Raw genomic sequence first — 19,702 nt, 5'->3', positions numbered from 1 at the left:
TGTTCTCTTTTTTCTTGTTCTTTCTCTCGCTCTTTCTCTACCTTCCTCCTTCTCTACCTCTTTAAAGAACTCGTCCGGCTCCCATGAAAATATATTTTCCTACGATGTGACACCCGAGCTAAAATAAGTTGGACACTCCTGCACTTAAAGAACACATCCGAGTGGCGTTTTTTTTTTTACTAATCACTATCCTAGGGTCATGGGGGCGCCGCTTACTGTGATGTGCCTTTGGGAAGTACAGCCTTGTGGCGACCATCCATCTCAAGGCCAATACATTTTTCCGCCCGTTCTCGAACCGGTGATCTCCCGCTGTTGCGTATGTGCTACCCACTGCCCTAAGGAAACACTTAGGTCTTACTAATAAAGGTAGTGATAGCACCTCGCAGTCCGCTAGGTGGCAGGTGTATTTTCTGCCAGTGTGTTTGTTACAAGAGAGCAAGAACACAACCAGAAATCGCTGCTTATCACGTCGCGTAGGACGACGAGGAGGGCGCCACAAAAATGTTGAGCAAAATCGTCGGTCCCAAATATGTTTCCATGGCAAAGTCGTGGTAAGTGTCTACTTTTTAAATTTATTTTAATGGCCTGGAATATAAACGAGAGGCATTTCACGGAGCGAACTTCTTACATTGTTAGCTAGCTGTTAGCATGTAGCCGAGGTCATTCGATGGCAGGGTGGAAAACACGCATGACTTAAATCGGCAATTTTCTTTTTAAAAAATATATTAAAACTACTTTTTCGGTGACTTATGTTTAAGTTATCAAGATATGAATTAAAACTTTTTCAAAATATTTAACAGTTCACAAATGAGATATGTACCTTGGTTTTTGTGGCAGTGTTAAATGTTTCATCGCAATCGTACTGATTTATTTTTATTCTATTGCCAGGATTCCAACGCTTGCCGTTTGGGGCACAGTTGGTGGTGTTGCTTTGGTCCATTTTACGGATTGGCGAGTTGTGCTGGATTACGTTCCTTACATCAACGGCAAATTCAAAAAAGACGACTAATGGCCGTCAAGTGAGTGCTGTTAAACTATGTCCCTATGTCTCTGTCCTATATCCATTATTCTATTTCTCTTTTAGAGGTATGATCTTTCAAAACATAAACATCTTGAATTGATTTGTTATGCTCAGAAAATGTCCCTTGTCATCCATGAACATATGTAGAGTAGGGTTAGATAGATAGATAGATAGATAGATACTTTATTCATCCCCGAAGGGAAATTCACTTTTCCAGCAGCATCCCTAAGCTGAGAACAATCGAAAATAACTGAGAACAATCGAAAATAACACGGGAGCTGCTGGAGTGGCTGCCATTCGTGACGGCGCCGGAGAAACGATTCAATTTGAATCATGTACAAACAAACAAACAATTGAATCATGTACAAGAAACGATTCAATCTGAATCATGTACAAACAAACAAACAATTGAATCATGTACAACAAACAAACAAAATATTTATGTTTCAATAAGTGGAGTGTTAATAAAATGGGGGGAAAATAATTTCTGATACTGATATAACCAGGTAAAACTAATTTTAAGTTACCTGTCCAAATGAATGTTGTGCCATCTCACCTTTCCCACTCTCTCTGCTCGCTCCTGAAACTTTATCAAATAGTCCAAAATTTTACCTCATCTTCTCCGCTCACCTCGTCGTCCTCTTCTCCTTCCACTTCGCACTACAGAGACTTTTTAGCTGAGCCGTCTCTTATGACACCATCCCCTGATCTAGACCAAACTAATGCAAGCAAAAATGCAATGGCAAAGCAAAGCCACTGAGGAGCTAAACGATAAAATTGGGGAAAGCCATTATTACATGTCATCAAAATATAACACAAAATAATTCAGGCATATTCCCTCACACTGGAAACTTGTAACGCCATTGAATTAATTCGGGTGGTAGGTAAGCCTTCAAGGATTTGGAACGGATTGAAATGATTTTGCATTACTTTTAATGGCAAAAACAATTTTCGGTGATCGACCAAAACGGTTTTCGAACAGGGTTCTGGAACGGATTATGGTCGAGTATCGAGGTTCCACTGTACTTTCAATCAATATTATTGCTTTACTTATGTTTTCCCCCTACCACTTAATAATAAAGCATAATACTGAAAAACTACAATAAGCTAAAAAGATTAAGATGACATTTTTTTTTACTGATCCGGACCGCCTCAAACAGAAAGTCTGGATCCGTCACATAAGACAAATTTCAATTTCATATCCCTGCTCTCTCTCCCTCTCCAATACTTTATCTACATATTATTGCCTTTGTTTAAAAATATAAACTTCATGTGTTTAAATTTATAGGTGTGTACATTGAAAAAGTATGCCCCTACCTGATCTGTTTTTTCTTCATATTGCTCATTTTTGCGAGTGACCAGATAATCTGATTTTGTTTTGGTGTGTGATATTTGGCCATTAGATGGCACTGATGTCTAATTTGTGATTTATTTGTTTAGCCCTTAATCACAGAGTCTCAAAGGGCTGCACAGATTATTGCAAACCACAGACTATTATTACACCATCCCATTATCTAAAACCTACATGAGGGCAAGGAAAAACTCAAAAACCTCAGCATGAGGAAAACAAAGAAACTGGGAAGGGCTTGCACATGAGGTAATCCCCCTTCCAGGATGACCAGGCTGCAATGGATGTTGAGATAACAAATACTACACAGATATTGTCAATATAAAATATAGGTTATTCATATGCTATTGAATGGAAGTGTTTTTTAAGCCTAGATTTAAACGTTTCCACTGAGGTTGCAAATTGAATCTCAGGGGAAAGAACATTCCACGGCAACAGGGCCCGAATGGAGAACGCTCTCAAACCTGCGGATCTCTTCTTGGCTCTTGGGATCACTAGTAGACCAGCATTTTCAGAGCGAAGGCTCCTGACCGGAACATAGGGGGAAATTGAATCAGAAAGCTATGAGGGAGCAAGTCCATGCATGATTTTGTATAACACAAACAGAACCTTAAAATCACATCTTAAACTAACAGGGAGCCAATGCAGGTTGGCTAAAATCGGGGTTATGTGAGCAAACTTTCTTGTCTTAGTTAAAAGCTTCGTTGCAGCATTTTGTACCTGCTGAAGGCCCTAGATTTTGGACTTGGGGAGACCGGAGAATAGTGTTAGTCATCGAGACGGGAGGTAACAAACGCATGAATTATAATCTCCGCATCCGACTGAGACAGCATAGGATGAATTTTAGAAATGATGCGAAGATGGAAAAAAGCTTTTCTAGTAATATTCTTCACGCGTGTTAGAAAGGACAGATTGGGGTCAGATATGACACCTAAATCTTTGACTTGGTCACTCTGGGTGATATTATATTTGTCAATGTCCAGAGCAGTTTTTGAGAGCAAGTCATGGCATTTAGATGGACCAATATATAACATTTCGGTCTTTTCAGAGGTAAGGCGCAGGTAGTTGAGTGATATCCATTACTTTATCTCAGTGAGGCAGGCCTCCAAATTTCCAGTTTCGTGTGGAAGATTACTCCATCGGAAGATATAGTCGAGTGTCGTATACGTAGCAATGGAAACTGATATTATACTTGCGAATAATGGCCTAATGGAAGCATGTAAATGCTGAAAAGGGGGCCAATTACTGAACCCTGCGGAACACTACAGGTAACACTAAAGGGCTCAGATGTAATTTCACCATATTTAACATAGTGTGTCCTATCTGAGAGGCAGAATCTGAACCATAAGAGGACTGTTCCTGAGCAACCAATCCATTTTTCCAACCGTTCTAGTAAGATATTATTGTCCACAGTGTCAAAGGCAGCACTAAGGTCAAGCAGCAGCAAGAGTGATGAATCGCCGGAGTCCATTTCTAGTAGATCATTGGTTACCTTAATCAGGGCTATCTCAGTAGAGTGGTTAGCCCTGAATCCTGATTGCATCGATTCAAAAAGATTGTTATCTGATATACTATCATTCTGATGCTGTGCCACAACTTTTTCAAGTACTTTAAAAAAAAAATTGTAGGTTTGACACAGGTCTATAATTACATAAGCTTTCTGGATCAAGGTTGGGTAATTTCAGTGTAGGTTTAATAACAGCGGACTTAAAAGCCACTACAACTACACCTGAGGAGAGTGATATGTTTATAATATTTAGAGCTGAAGGTCCAAAGACCTTAAATCAGAAAACACGGAAGCTGGTCAAACAGGCAAGTAGTCTGTTTGGCCGTATTCACCACATCTCATCTCATTAGCTGCACTGCTTATCCTCAGTGGGGTCGCGGGGGTGCTGGAGCCCATCCCAGCAATCATCGCAGGGCACACAGGGACAGACAACTCGCTCGCTCATTCACACCTAGGGACAATTTGGACCGGCCAATCCACCTGAAATGCATGTCTTTGGAATGTGGGAGGAAACAGGAGTGCCCGGAGGAAACCCACACAAGCACAGGGAGAACATACAAACTCCGCACAGTAAGTCTGGTAGCTGGATTTGAACCCACACAGTTCTAAGGTTCCCAAGACCTTAGAACTGTGCCGCACACGCGCTAACCACTGCGCCGCCGTGCTGCCCGTATTCACCACTTGTTTAAGATAATCAAGTGACAGATCACTAAATTAAGGAAAAAAAAACCTGGGCAGCCACCATGTCGCCCATCTATCATTTTCAGACCTTTAATATGTGACGTATTTACGTCGTCTTTAGAAATCTCTTCCCGTATGCGTTGAATCTTCGTATTAAAGAAGACCATAAAGTCATGGGCTCAATGGGTAGAACTATCTGGAATAATCTGTTGCCTTGTTAGCAATGCCACAGTGTCTAAAAGGATTTTGGGGTTGTTCTTTTGTGCTGCAATCACCTTCGAAAAATAAGCTGATCTTGCAGAGACAAGGGCTGCTTTATTTTTTTAACAAGCTGTCACACCAGGTTTGACGGAAAACCTTAAGTTTGGTAGCGCGCCATTTCTTTCAGATTTCCTGCAGTCTTGTTTAAGTGATCAGTAGTTTAATCACTAAACCAAGGCATGCCTCTTTTAGGTCATGATTAATAATGCGAATTAATCATGATAATAGTAATAATAATGATGCAAACAAAACCCAGTGCCGCAGCAAGACGTCAGACAAAGATGGCTGCGACTTTGGGTATAGTTTTCACTATGTAAAATATATGGATTTTTGATCTGCACATCCTATGTTGGAAGTTTCAACCAAACCAGTCACGTTTTTGTTGATCTCAAGAAGGCATTTGACAGGGTATGGCAAGCCGCTCTATGGGCCACCATGTGTAGGTACAACATGGGCCAGAAACTGGTTCAGACTATTGAACAACTGTATGCCAATGCCAACAGTGCGGTACTTATCAATGGTACAGTTGGAGTGTGGTATTGAACCGCAGTCTGTGTAAGACAAGGCTGCATTGTCCAAATGTATTCAACATCTTCCTGGAGAGGATCACATCCAAAGATCTGGAGCAACAGTCAGTATTTGGGGACACATCACTAACTTCTGTTTTGCTGAATTGCCGGATTGGCAGGAGACAAACAGGAACTCGGAGATCTGGCCAATCTCCTGATCAAAGGATCAAGCCAGTATGGGATGGAAATCGGCACGGAAAAAAAATAAAATGACCAATAATCTCCAAGGTATTGCCACAAACATCACCATCAAACGAAGAGGGTTGTCACCATATGTAAATATTTTAGAGCTGTCATACCAAAAGAAGGGTCAGAACCAGAAATCATGGCCAGGATAGCACTAACCACAGCCACTTTTGCCAAGCTAAAACCCATCAGGGGGTACAAGATCATAGCCGTGAAATCAAAGATCAGACTCATGCAATCGCTAGTGACTTCCATCTTCCTCGACGCTTGCGAGACATGGATTCTTACAGCAAAACTGGAAAAGAAAATCTAGGCCATGGTGATGTGATGCTCCAGGAAACATCTAGACATCAGCTTCTCAGCCAATGTGACTGACAAAACGGTGTTCAACACCATCAGAGACCCTATGAAAAACTGTTGCGCTGACGGAATCTTCAGTGGTATGGTCACATCAGAAGATCATCAGAACTGCCCAAAATCGTTCTCCAGGGGGGCAGGAGGAGGGGGAGACTGAAAAAGAACTGGGCCGGTAACATTAAGGAATGGACTGGTGCCAACTTTGCCATGACCCAAAACAAGGCCAGGGTCCATCAACAGTGGAGAAGGCTCTCGAGTTGCGTAGTCATTAGCGACCCGACAATTAAGGGATCTGTGAACCGTTATTCAAATCCAAGGTTTTTCTTTTTTTTAAGCTTTTGGCTGAATTGGTTTTATGTACCACTAGAAGTCACTCAATTTTACTCACTGCCGTCTCATTTCACACAGATACAACCCAAAGGAATACAAAATGCAGTTTCGAAATGTTGATTCCATTTATTATGGCACAAAAAATCAAAACCTATATTGTAATTGCCCCCTGAACCTAACAGCAAGTTTGGTCACCTTTGGCAGTGATAACAAAAATCAAACATTCATAATTGGTGATGAGTCTTTCACAATACTGTGGAGTAACTTTGATCCACTCTTCTTTCGTTTCCAATCTGCCATATTGGGGGGTTTTCAAGCATGCGTTCAAGGTACAACCAAAACATCTCCATGTGATTTGAATCCTGACTTTGAGTGCTTGAGTTTGAGGGCATGAACTGGTGGCTGTAAGTTCTCCAAGATTTTCTGGTAAACACATCATTATTCACCTAAGTCGTCCTGGTCCTGAGGGAGCAAAGCAGCCCCAGACCACACCATGATTTATTGTTGGCATCATGTTATTTTTGTCAAATGCTGTGCCATTTTTACACCAGATGTAACAGGCTGCACACTTTCCAAAAAGTTAAAATTTTGACTCATCAGTCCATAGAATGTTTCCCCAGAAGTTTTGAGGGTAATCATAATGCATTTTTAGCTCGTGTTTTGCTTATGGTTCTTGAACACTGACTTTAACTGAGGCCAACGAGTTCTTTGGATGTTTTTGAGGTTCTTTTGTTACCTGCTGGATGAGCCGTTTCGCACTCGTGGGTAATCTTAGTTTGTTGACCACTCCTTGGATGGTTTGCCACTGTTCCCAGCTTTCTCCATTTGTGTATAATGGCTCGGATAGTGGTTCTCATTTCTTCTGAAATTTCTTTGGATCGTAGCATGTCAATTGTGTTCTTGAGATTTGGTAACCTACTTCACTTTGTCTAACGCTGTTATTTTCTTGATTCAAGACAGGTGGTTGCTATCAATTTTCAGTGTGGCCTGCGGAATTGAACTCGGCATTCCCTTTAATGTGGTTTGACATAGTTACTTTGTTATTCAACAGGCAAAATATATTTGTATAGGGCCAGATGGGTTTTGATTTATTTTTTGTACCTCAATAAACAAAATCACCATTTCAAAACTGCGTTTGCATTTCCCTGTGTTGTTTCTGTGTGATATCAAATTTGGTTTGATGATCTGAAGCCCTTCGTGAGTGATAAATATGCAAAAAAAGACTGAATTCAGGAAGTGGGAGAATACTTTTTAATGGCACCGTACCTTAGAGCGCCTCTGTATTAATACGAAATTGTGTGCTGTACCTGAAATTATTTAAAAGAAAAAAAATTCGACCTAAACCGAAAATGTAAGGTGCTTAGCTGGAATAACGAAATGGTAACATCAAATTTAAGTCTTTTTGTGAGCAAAAACAAGAATAGTATGCCGGCTGTGCACCAACTCCAGCCTAAGCCTTTGTATTTTTTCTTGGCAGAAACGGGAAATGCACGCTTGCTCATTTTCGGCAGATAGAATTTCAGTGCCGCAAAATCGGTATATTTCTATTTCAAGGCTGGTGTGTGTTGGCGAACAGGCGCCAGGTGCCAAATGTTGTATAATGATGTGTACTGTTTCTTGCCAATATACATAAGAAAGTCATTCAACTATTCTAACTCCTACATTCTGATCCCTTTTTTCTTCCCCAGACTAAGCCGATGCTGGATACAACAGATTTTGAACAAAGACTGCCTGCCCACTTCATCATTTTCACTGAAATTCAGTTTTTCCCACCTCGACCTGAAAACCCTAACGTAAAGAAGATGTTTTTGTTTTTTTAAATCTCTTCTATTTTGAGGGTCCGCTATTTATTTTGATCAATGTTCGAGCTGTCCTAGCAATCTGTCCTGGGAGAGAAATTAATAAAAAGGATGTTATGACAATTCCAAGTGCTTAATTTACTTTGGTTCCTGAAATTCTGTGACTTTTGGAATTGAAATTTAAAAGGTGTACAGTACACCCTATACGTTTTTACAAACAGAAATATAAAAATGTTCAATGAATAAGAAATAATCCGTATAAGAATGGACCTGTGCATCCATCCATTTTCTGCACAGCTTCTCCTCAGCAGGGTCGCTTGGGTCCTAGAGCCCATCAGAGATATTTTTGGGCAGTGGGCTGGGGACGCCCTCCGCTGGTTACTCGCCAGTCGCAGAGCGAATAGACATGACATTTAGTGGAATAAAATATATTTATGATATATATATATATAACACTAAACATTTTTGATTCATAATTTGAGTACGGTCATTAGGTACACATTTAAACTGTATTTTAGGTATCATTGTTGAGGTACAGGTTTCATTCCCATTTTGGTTGTCGTAAGTACACTTTATTCATATCTTGGGTAAGTTAGGGTTATGGCACATGTGTTCATGTTTTGGGTATTTACTGTATGGTTGTAGTTATATTTTATTCATATGTTGGGAATTTATGGTTATATGGGTGCACATATTTTTCATATTTACAGTGAAGTGCACGTTGTTTTTCATGTCGGGTATTTTTGGTCATTTACGTTAGAGGTAAGATCGGGCCAAAAAAAAGCACCCGAGCCCGACTAATTAACTGGATTCGCTGGCCCGGCCCGCAAGGGGCCCGAAATTACATATTTTATTTATAAGGAGGGGTGATTTATGATAACAAATTAAACTCTGCCTTTTGTTACAACATCTAGGCCTAAGTTATATAAAACTGTATAAACATTTACATCTTTTATATTTCTGTGTCTGCACTGCAGATGTTACATTAAGCGACAATCTGTCATTGACGGGTTTTTTTTTTTGAGATAGCGAAAACATTTAAGGGCGTCCGTCATTTTGACGACTTGATCATTGGGCCATAATCCACAGCAGCAGTAGTAGTACGTCCTTAAGATTTTAGCGCAGCACTTTCATTGGGGGGGTGTTGACGTGTTGTGCCCTTTTCTGACTCCTATGCAAATTCCCCCCCCCCCCTGATCGTATTCTATATAAAACGCTTATCAAAACAATAAACCGAGCTAATTATAATAATTGGGAGATCCTAGTCTATATAACGCGTTTATTTAAACAATAAAGCGTGATTTTATTCTGCAAATTGCGTTTTTTAACGCGGATGAAAATGTCACCAACGTCAATGTACGCTTCCGACAAAAGCGATCGTATTCTATATAATACGCTTTAAAACAAAATAAAGCGAGCTAATTATAATAATTGGGAGATTCTAGTCTATATAACGCGTTTATTTAAACAATAAAGCGCGATCGTATTTTACAAAATGCGTTTAATGCGGATGGAAAAGTCACCAACGTCACTGTACGCTTCCGACAAAAGCGATCGTATTCTATATAAAACGCTTATTAAAACAATAAAGCGAGCTAATTATAACAATTGGGAGATCCTAGTCCTAGTCCTAATTAATTAAAAAAAAAAAAAAAGCAGGACCCGACCCGACCGTATGACTGACATTTCAGGCCCGACCCGGCCCGAAATTGCCTCGGGTTCGGGCTCGGGCCATAAATCTTAGGTCTAATTTACGTGCACATCATTCATATTTAGGGTTGTTTATGTATGCTTTATGGCAGGAATTTGTTTTCAGAGCTCAGTATCCATAAGTTGACTTTTTTTTTATTATTATTATTTTTATAGGTCACATTCGGTTGTTCAGTTGCACATTTTTCGATGTCAGGAATTTACGATTGTTTAGGTAGGTTATATTCTGATATTTTGATATGTCTAAGTACGTTTTATTCATATCACAGGAATTTCTTATGTTGTGTTTTTACGGGTATTTAACTGCACGTTTTTTATATTGGTATTTACGGTTGTTTAGGTATACATTCATATTTGAAGTAGTTATGGTCATTTAGGTACATGTTTTCACATTTTGTGTAGTTCTGCTTGTTTTGTACATTTTTTTATTCATATTGTGGCTTTTTTGGCCGTTTGGGTAGACATTTTTTCGTATTTTTGTTCCCTGTGGTTGTTAGAGTATACATTGCATATTACGTTAGGGACTCGTTTTATTCATTTTTGGGTATTTGTTTTTAAGGTGCGTTTTTATTCATAATTTGAGTATTTATTGTTTAAGCACAATTTTTTTTTGTTTAATAGACAAAATTGTTCAGCATAACAGGCAAACGTACATTGTTTTGTTTTTCTCCCCATTACAAAGAATAGATAATACAAACTTGTGATATTCAATATTCTCAATTATACAATGTACTCAAAATTCACAAAGAAGCAACCTCCCCAAACATACATGCCTCAGAAATACTAAAAACAAATATACTCCCGATGAAATTTAGAGTTAGAAGTCACCAGACAATGACATCCAAGTATATTATACTATGTTGTCGATTTTTATTTTTAATGTTTTACTAAATGCGTAGGAACATTCCCAAATTAAATACATTGCCTTCATATCAGAAAATGTTTTAGTGCTTATATAGTTCGCTGGTTGTACACTGATCCCGAATGGATTATGTTCCTGTACCAAAGTATCACTATACTTTGATGTGGACCCCCAATCTTCAATTCCTGGACCGCCAGAAGTCCTCGAGCCCCAGTCTTGGAACCTTGCCATCCTCCTCTCCGCCCTAGTTGAAAAAATTGTGTCGCGGAGGGATCGCATCATCACAGCCGATGGGCGGAGTGATCTCGGCGTGGAGAAGCTGCCCGAGGGATGCTGATCGATAAACAAATCTCCAATTTCGTTAAAAATAACTTCTATTAGAAAATTGTTGCATATTAGAAATCCATTGTGAGGATGGAACGAAAAGGGTAAGAATCAAACCTTTTTTGATTTTTCGAAAATTTGCATTTAGTCCTCAGTGAAAGTTTTTGCAGCAGGAAATGTGCACACGCGTTCTGCAAAACCAATAAAGATTCAACCAAATGTTGGATTAATTATAATGAAATAACATTTTAGCGTGTTTGTAATGCATGTATGATGTTAGTCGACCAGATGATTGATGTTGCCGTCGCCCGCTAGCTTATTAGCTTGACAAGCTAGCCAAGTTTCATTGTTGACACACGCTTGACCTGCGCCCGCTCGAAAAAAAACTTGCAGCCATTCCACAATTGCTTTATTTTTCACGCATTTTATTCACAAACTCAACTCAATTTTTGACAATCTATCGTGGTTAATTTCACCGGCTAGCATCGTGGAGTCGCCTCATTAGCGAGTTTGCGCATGCTTAAACGCAATTCTTATTTTATTTTGTTTTTGCGTCCACGTGCCTAATATAGCGCATGTTTTATTTGTAAATAATCTTGTGTAAAAATTATGAGTGTTTTATTCGTCCTAGCAACATATTATTTATTCCAGTTCCCATTTACATAAGTCGTTCAGCCATTACTACGCTTGGACTTGATAAACCGTGTTTTGGGGGGGTGGGTGAAGGTTTTTGATTGACGTCCAAACTGACCTGTCACTGTGTTGAGAAGGCGGGACATAACTACATTGTTGTGGAAGCGCTTCGAGAGCCCTTTGTGTGTTAAAATAATTCCCCCAAAAAAGAATGAAGAAAAATTGAAAGAAACAATACGCACTCCTGTTTTTCTGACATTTTCTTAAGAGGCTTTGTTCTTCTATTTGACTATTTTCTCAATGATATTGAATATTTTTTGGGTCTATCAGTTTATTTTTCCATTGTTTTGTCATTTGGGAAGTTTGCTGTGTTTTTCCTGAATTATATATTATTTTATATTTAAAATATCCAAAAACAATTGCAAAGAAAGAGAATGAATGTACCCGTTTTATTACTAGTTTTCCACAGTATTTTTCTTTTTATGAAGATTGTTCTGTTTTTGGAAATTGTCTTGTTTTTCAGAATAATTTCAGTTTTTTTTTTTGCCTTTTTTTTGTATTTAAAAAAAAAAAGTAATTAAAAAAATAATATTTTTTTTTTACTCTTCCCATTAGGAGACTTTTTTTTTTTTACACTCGGGCAATGTTTTTCCCAATTTTACTGTATATGTTTTCTGTTTTTCGTAGTATTATTTCTGTTTATCAGAATTATTTTTTAATGCATGAAATGGTTGCCAATCCCATCATTCAGGTGTCTTGGGGATTTTTTTCCACAGTTTTTCCTATAGCCACTCTTGTCACAGAGTTGCATGATTCAGGATCCTGCACCTTTTTTCTCAGTTTCTTCTCTATCCACTCATCTCGCTGAGTTCCGGGATCCAGGGTCCCAACACTTAACAAATTTAATTTTTACTGGCTTTTTTTATTATAGAAAGAAGAATAGAATAGAATTAGTAGATTCTCCCTCTACCTGCTAAATATACCTATGACCAACTCCTGCTCTTTTGTTGTCTCTTTTCAGCCGCTTTGAGTGTATTCAGTTTGCTCGGTCATTTGTTGTTACTAGTGTGAATTAACAGAAACGTTCAGACATTTGCCAACTGGTATTCTTTGGGTTTCTGTCGTGCGTCTCCTTCCAATGCTTCAGCTCCATTCCCAGCTACAACGGGGTCTACTGGTGAATTAGTACACACCGTCACTTATATTTAATAAAGACTGGTTGTGGTGGCAATCCAAAAAGTGAAATACTAAATCAATAGTGCCATATTGAAATTGATGTACAGTATGTGTTTCCTCCCCAGTATCCCAGTCAGGCGAGTCCTGGGTAAACCGCAGACCATCCGCAACCCAACCAACAACTTCCACTCTGAGGAGGCGAGCCAAGCTCGTGCTGCCCAGTTACTTCTTTCCAAAGGCCATCGGAGTGTTCACAAGCATCATGATGTCAACCATCAAATCAAGGTGAGAATTTTTATTTTCCGGTGAATCACACCAATCCTAAAAATGACATCAACGATAATGTTATTTTTGACTCTGAGCTCAATTTTATCCCCCATATAAAAAAACTACCCAAAAAAATGTTTTTATCTTCTTAAAAATACAGCTAGTGTCTGCCCATTTTTCTCTCGGGCAAACGCACAGGTGCTGATACATGTTTTTTATATCTTCTCCTTTAGATTATTGTAATGCCCTGCTCTTCAGTCTTCCCAAAAAGAACATTGCCAGTTTGCGGCTACTAAAACTCAGCAGCACGTATGCTTACTAGGTCCGGGGGAGGGATCATATTACACCAGTTTTAAAATCGCTGCATTGCCTCCTTGTGCGTTTCAGAATTGAGTTTAAGCTGCTTTTACTAGTTTTTAAGTGTCTTTCCAGTTTTGGGCCATCCTTTCTGTCCAATTTCCTTTTATGATATCAGCCCTGCTTTAAAAAAATGATTTGATTCAAATGAATTGTGGTTTTGTTGGGACGGACAGGCCAAACTGGACCTGAACACGACACTGCCAGTCCGCCAGACAGCCTCCATCTTCAAGCAACCCGTTACTAAAGTCACAAATCACCCCAGCAACAAGGTCAAGACGGATCCGCAAAGAGCAGTCGAACAGCCCAAACAAGTGAGGCACATTTTACAAAATACATTTATATATATATATATATATATATAAATATATATCACACTTCGGAACCGGTATATACCGTATTTTCCGAACTATAGGGCGCACTGGGTTATAGGGCGCACCCCCAAAAAATAGTTTTTGGTCCTATATCTTCCATAGATAAGGCGCACCGGATTATAAGGCGCTACAATGGGAACGTCAACAAAACAGTCAGATGATTCTGTCAAACTGATTACCCCCTTAACATTCCCAAAGGTTGCAAAGAAGCAAATACGTGTCATAGACACGTGCGGATGCGGTGTCCGTACGATGTCACTCAAATGCATCATTTTAAATATCATTCGGAAGGTTAAAGTCTTGGGATTCAAGAAATGCCAACCATTCCTTAGTTTCTATTTTCTTTTTCGCTCGCAACTTTACTGTGCATATGACAATAAACACTTGGAATTGAGTTTAATTCACTCAACTCATAACAGCAACATCAAGATCGTTCTAAAACAAGATACCGGCTCACCTAAGTTCTCACGTTCAATAATGATACGCAATCATGGTCTTCTTACAACCGTGAGTGTAGTAAATCCAGGAGAGTCAAATGTTTTCAAATACAGACTAATGAAACATGTTTCTTTATGGCGTAGTTTAGCAAGCTTGCTATTCAGTCATCTTTTTCGGCCAATTGCAGGGTTTGTTTTGGCCCTCTAGCCTATCCAAGGCTCCGAATAACTTCAGCCAATATCGATCGATTTAACGGATGATTGACACATCTTTTTCGGCCAATTGCAGGGTTTGTTTTGGCCCTCTAGCCAATCCGAGGCTCCGAATAACTTTAGCCAATAGCGATCGATTCAAATGATGATTGACACATTGGTTAGCCAATGAAACGCCGGTATATAAATCCCAGCATACACCGCGGACTACTCCACGTTCGGGGGGAAATCGAGTCGGCGGCTGTTGCGTAAGTTGCGAGACCTTGCGATTTAATATTGAGCCATACATAAGGCGCACTGTATTATAAGGCGCATGGTCAGCTTTTGAAAAAAATTAAGACTTTTAGGTGCGCCTTATAGTGTGGAAAATACGGTATTTTTGGGGGGGCATAATACTTTATATACTCTCATATAAGCCAACTCCCTAAAGCTGCTTTAAAATGGCCACATACTTATAAGAAATACATACCCAAAATAGGAATAAACCTAGTCCCTAATCATCCATCCATTATCTGCACCACTTATCCTCATTAGGGTCGCAGGGTTGTGGAGCCCATCCCAGCTATCTTCGGGCAGCGGGCAGGGGACACCCTGAACTGGTTGCCAGCCAGTCACAGGGCACACAGAGACGGACAACTCACTCGCTCAGGCACACTTAAGGACAATTTGAACCGGCCACTTAACCTGACATGCATGTTTTTGGAATGTGGGAGGAAACTGGAGTGCCCGGAGGAAACCCATGCAAGCACGGGGAAAACATGCAAACTCCGCACAGGAGGATTCGATCCCATGACCTTGGAACTGTGCCCCAGACGCGCTAACCACTCATCTCGCCGTGCCGCCCTGTCCCTCATCTCATCTCATTAGCTGCACCGCTTATCCTCAGTAGGGTCGCGGGGGTGCTGGAGCCCATCCCAGCAATCATCCGGCAGTGGGCAGGGGACACCCTGAACTGATTGCCAGCCAATCGCAGGGCTCACAGGGACAGACAACTGCATATTGCATATTAGCCGACCCCCTAAAACTATTTTGAAATAACCACATTCAAAAAGAAATAGATAGATAGATAGATAGATAGATACTTTGTTCATCCCCGAAGGGAAATTCACATTTCCAGCAGCATCCCTGAGCTGAGAACAATCGAGAACAATCGAAAATAACACGGGAGCTGCTGGAGTGGCTGCCATTCGTGACGGCGCCGGAAGAAAAGATTCAATTTGAATCATTTACAAACAAACAAACAATTGAATCATGTACAAACAAACAAACAAAATATTCATGTTTCAATAAGTGGAGTGTTAATAAAATATTTCTGATACTGATATAACCAGATAAAACTAATTTTAAGTTACCGCATACAAAATAATAATTAAACGTTTACCCAGACAATAATGTTTATTAAAATATATAACTAATAAACATTTAGCACTTTTTGGGACCCATTATTATGGGCAAAAAAGGCAATAAAACAGACTACAGCTACGTTCACACAGCAGAGGTTAATTTTCAATTCCTTTTTTGGGATAAAAGCCGATGTTTTTGTGAGATTGTTCAAATTACCATCTAAATGTGACCTTCGTGCGACTTGATCTTCCCGTGTGAACACGCTACAACTGTCACACATTGGCACATGTGATGTCACACGCAAGGCACTTTTGTTTGAGGAAGTACTCCATGGATGGAAACAGTGGAGCGTTGTCTCCCCAAATATGAATGCAATACAAAACCTCACTTTCTCCCATTAAATACTGTCTGTGTGGCCCATCCGTGTAAATAGTGTTCACTACGGTTAGAGGATACTATCCCTTTAAGAATTGACTCGACTCGAGTGACTTGTGAATCCGTCATGCGATGTTGGCTGTTCTGTGAGTTACAAAATAAATAATTGTTCACTTCCATAAATGTGTGATTTAATGACAATCCGTGTTTTCGCCCGCCGTTGTTTAATTTTCCGCTTCTTACCTCCTGGTTGAAGGCAAAATAGTCACGTCGCCGCGTATCGATGACGTGCGCTTCGACTGTTCTGACCGCAGTCGCACTCCAATAGATCAGATACATATCGGATTTAGGACCACCAAATAAGTTGCCTCGTTGTGGTGTGAAAAAAGCAGATATTTTTTGTTTGGACTGACTTTAACAGATTAGATACTGGTGGTGTCCATGGAAAAAAATCTGAATTCCCTGCAGTATGTTCCTGGCCTAAATCACAATAAAATGAGGTCCCACTAAAACACAAGCGGGACGGCTCTGATTGACTGAACAGGAAGGAAAGTTTGGATCAGGTTGAAGCAATGTCTGTCTTACACCCCCATTGCTTCCATTTTTTAATAAGCCTACATTGCATATAAGAATGTCATTACAAGGGGAGGCGCTGACTGACCAAGATACCTTTTGATTGACAGATGTGAAGCACAAATACACACCATAGCATTTGCGATCATTTATAATCTGAAAAAAATAGACTTATTTTAATTAACATTGTATTTATATATTTAAAATATTAAATATGTGTTTTAATAATACAAGTTTATCAGACTCTAGCGGGACCAATGAAACCCTGGCGGACAGACAGAATCCACCTATGTATGGAAAACAAAGATTTATTCATTGTTTTCATTTTGCTCAGTTGTTTTGGGAGAGGAAACTGACTGGATTAAGCGCCTTTGACATTGCAGACGAGCTGGTGAAGACCATGGACCTCCCCAAAGGCCTCCAAGGTGAGTGCCATCTAAGAAAGAATAAAAAATAATTGTGGCCGTATTTTAAAACGCTGCCTTTCTATTCAGGCGTTGGCCCAGCCAGCTCGGACAAAACGCTGCTGTCGGCTATCGCTAGCGCCCTCCACACGAGCCCCGCCCCCGTCACAGGACAGTTGACGGCTGCCGTGGAGAAGAACCCAGGGGTCTGGCTTAACACAACACAACCCCTTTGCAAAGCCTTCGTCGTCACCGACGAAGATATCAGGTAAGAGAGGTTAATTTGACATTTTTTCCCCATTCTCTCCTTCTAAAGCCACTCATGTTAGCCATTTGGCTGCTGGATATGGCTCGCCACTGTTGGCCCTTCAGTGTAATTTGCCTCCCGCAGCTGAGCGTCGCTGAGTTCCATGATTCTAGCATATTCTACTGTTTCCTTCTCTAGGCCACTCATGTTAGCCACTTGGCTGCACCTTATGGCTCCTCGTAGCCAATATAGATATTGTTAACCTCTGCTGCTTTGTCATTCTCGGTCAGTCGCCTTCCACAGCAAACGTTGCTGAGTTCCGTGATTCAGGCAGCTTCTACTCTTTCTAGTAGCTACTCATGTTAGCTACTTGGTTGACGGTTATGGCTACCTGCTTGCCACTGTTATTGTAAGCTGCTGCTGCTTCGTCATTCAGTATCAGTCGCTTTTGGCCGCTGAACATCACTGATTATGATTTTTGGCATCTTCCATTTTTTTATTCCACTGCCTCCTTCTCCAGCCAAACTTGTTAGCCACTTGGCTGCAAACTATGGCTTGCACTAGCTGCCATTGCACTTTTTATTCTACTGTTTTTTTCCTCTAGCCACTTAGTGCAGGCTATGTCCCCCAACTAGTCGCTGTTATTAGCGGCTCCTGCTTTGTTCTTCAATGTCATTCGCCTTCCACACATGTACATTACTGAGTTCTGTGATTGTTAATCATATGCCAATGTTTGGCCAATGCCCCTAGCAATTTTCTCTCATCCATCCACTCTTTTTTTGCCTAACTGGATAGTATCAAACTGGCATTCACTTTACAACTGTGTGAAAGAATGACTAAATGAATATAAATATAAAGTATTCATACAATTATATTTTTACTCTGACACAGTGGCTATACAAATTTTTTTCAGATAAATGTTATTTTGGCGAAGACGATTCTCACCCAGAAGTAAGATGCTCTTTGCACCAAAACCGCTCCTTGGCCACCTATAAATTTTTCTCAAGACCTTTGCCAGTCAACAAACTCTGGTTCCGGTTTTCTATCCTCACCCAATTGTCGGTCCGGTCCCCAGGAAACAGGAGGATCTGGTCCAAAGTGTCCGCCGGCGGCTGGAGGAAGCCCTGATGGCGGACATGTTGGCTCACGTGGAAGACGCTGTGCCTGTTTTGCAACAGGAAGTAACCGGAAAGGAGAAGGAGATCACGGACCTGAAGCAAGAGGAAAGGGAGGAATTATAGCCGAGGTACACAAAATGGCTGCCACTGATTTTTTTTTTCTGGTGTTTTTTTACATCACCAACTGAGAAGGTGCTACAATTCCAGCAGATGTGTCAGAGGACGCTCAATTTCCTTACCAGTCGTTTAAACAAGTTCTGGGGATCTGACAAATATTTTTTTACATTATTCGCGCCGGCATCTGTTTTATTATATATCTCCAACGGTGCTCTCAGTCATCTCCGTGTTGATGAAAATTGTTGCTGTCATGTGAAAAAAATCTCTCCCCACTTTTATTTCTTTTATAATATTGTATTATGGATACATTACAACCGGATGGATACACATGTTGGCCTGGCGAGGGATGGGCACCAACAGGCTGTACTTGCCCAAGATACACCACAGTAAATGGTGCCCCTATGACCCTTGTGGTTAGGGGATCCAACCAACCAACCAACCATAATAATGTTTACATTGTAAACATTTGGTGAACAAATATTATAAAAGCCAGAAAAGGGTGGAATAAACATATTTGGCTTTGTAATCATGTTTACATTCTACATTGTAAACATGATTATTTAGGGCTCAAAAAATGGGGGAAAAAATAAATGTTTTCACATGACTGTGACAAAATATTGTTTACAATAACTAGGTCATGTGATGTGAAGGCTTATTACATCATAAAAAACACTGATACTTAACTACTGTGCATGAATCCGTATTGTTTTAATAAACTCACCGTGTCTTATTTTATGCGTTTTTTTATTTCATTAGTAAGCACAAGTCGGTATTCATTCATTTATTTGACTGCTCATCCTCACTTGGGACGCTAATATGCGGCCCATCATTTTTTGGGCTGTGTTGATGACGGCAGATAAATATTAGATAAACTTACAGGACTGTCTGAGAAAATTAGAATATTGTGACAAAGTTCTTTATTTTCTGTAATGCAATAAAAAAAAAGAAGAGATATGTCATAAATTATGAATGTATTTCAATGGAAATATTAAAGGTCTTTTGATGAGTTAATGTTGCTTGTTATAGCAAAAAGTCCAATAATATTAGAATATAATGAAAAAGTATACTGGTAGCCTGTAATTGTGCGTGTATATATGAATGAATTACGTTTA

General features: G+C 39.9%; 2 protein-coding genes across 3 annotated transcripts; both read left to right on the top strand.

Moving 5' to 3' along the window:
* The first annotated feature begins 390 nt into the window (after positions 1–390).
* uqcr11 (ubiquinol-cytochrome c reductase, complex III subunit XI) lies at positions 391–8,182 on the top strand. The gene is made up of 3 exons (XM_088342922.1): positions 391–551; positions 889–1,019; positions 7,949–8,182. The coding sequence occupies exons 1-2, from the start codon at positions 502–504 to the stop codon at positions 1,007–1,009; spliced, it is 171 nt and encodes a 56-aa protein (XP_088199048.1). The 5' UTR covers positions 391–501; the 3' UTR covers positions 1,010–1,019; positions 7,949–8,182.
* Positions 8,183–10,896: 2,714 nt separating this feature from the next.
* On the top strand, positions 10,897–19,320 carry LOC148373280 (methyl-CpG-binding domain protein 3-like). Of its 2 annotated transcripts, none has more exons than XM_088352865.1 (6): positions 10,897–11,059; positions 12,890–13,049; positions 13,565–13,702; positions 17,039–17,129; positions 17,199–17,376; positions 18,431–19,320. In XM_088352865.1, the coding sequence occupies exons 1-6, from the start codon at positions 11,046–11,048 to the stop codon at positions 18,594–18,596; spliced, it is 747 nt and encodes a 248-aa protein (XP_088208991.1). In that variant the 5' UTR covers positions 10,897–11,045; the 3' UTR covers positions 18,597–19,320. The 2 variants fall into 2 exon arrangements, with proteins under 2 accessions (XP_088208991.1, XP_088208998.1); XM_088352872.1 differs by lacking the exon at positions 18,431–19,320 and adding an exon at positions 18,269–18,423.
* The last annotated feature ends 382 nt before the right edge of the window (positions 19,321–19,702 follow it).

This window comes from Urocampus carinirostris, chromosome 1, assembly GCF_059441175.1.
Source record: "Urocampus carinirostris isolate Australia breed hairy pipefish chromosome 1, RoL_Ucar_1.0, whole genome shotgun sequence".
Classification (NCBI taxonomy): domain Eukaryota; kingdom Metazoa; phylum Chordata; class Actinopteri; order Syngnathiformes; family Syngnathidae; genus Urocampus; species Urocampus carinirostris.
This window is presented reverse-complemented; position numbering and strand designations above follow the sequence as displayed.

Excerpts from the sequence above, each read along its gene's own strand:
- uqcr11 (XM_088342922.1), top strand. The coding sequence starts at position 502 with ATGTTGAGCAAAATCGTCGGTCCCAAATATGTTTCCATGGCAAAGTCG. Across the intron at positions 552-888 it reads GTTTCCATGGCAAAGTCGTG|GATTCCAACGCTTGCCGTTT; the intron begins GTAAGTGTCTAC and ends TTCTATTGCCAG.
- LOC148373280 (XM_088352865.1), top strand. Across the intron at positions 13,050-13,564 it reads ATGTCAACCATCAAATCAAG|GCCAAACTGGACCTGAACAC; the intron begins GTGAGAATTTTT and ends TGGGACGGACAG. Across the intron at positions 17,377-18,430 it reads GTCACCGACGAAGATATCAG|GAAACAGGAGGATCTGGTCC; the intron begins GTAAGAGAGGTT and ends TCCGGTCCCCAG.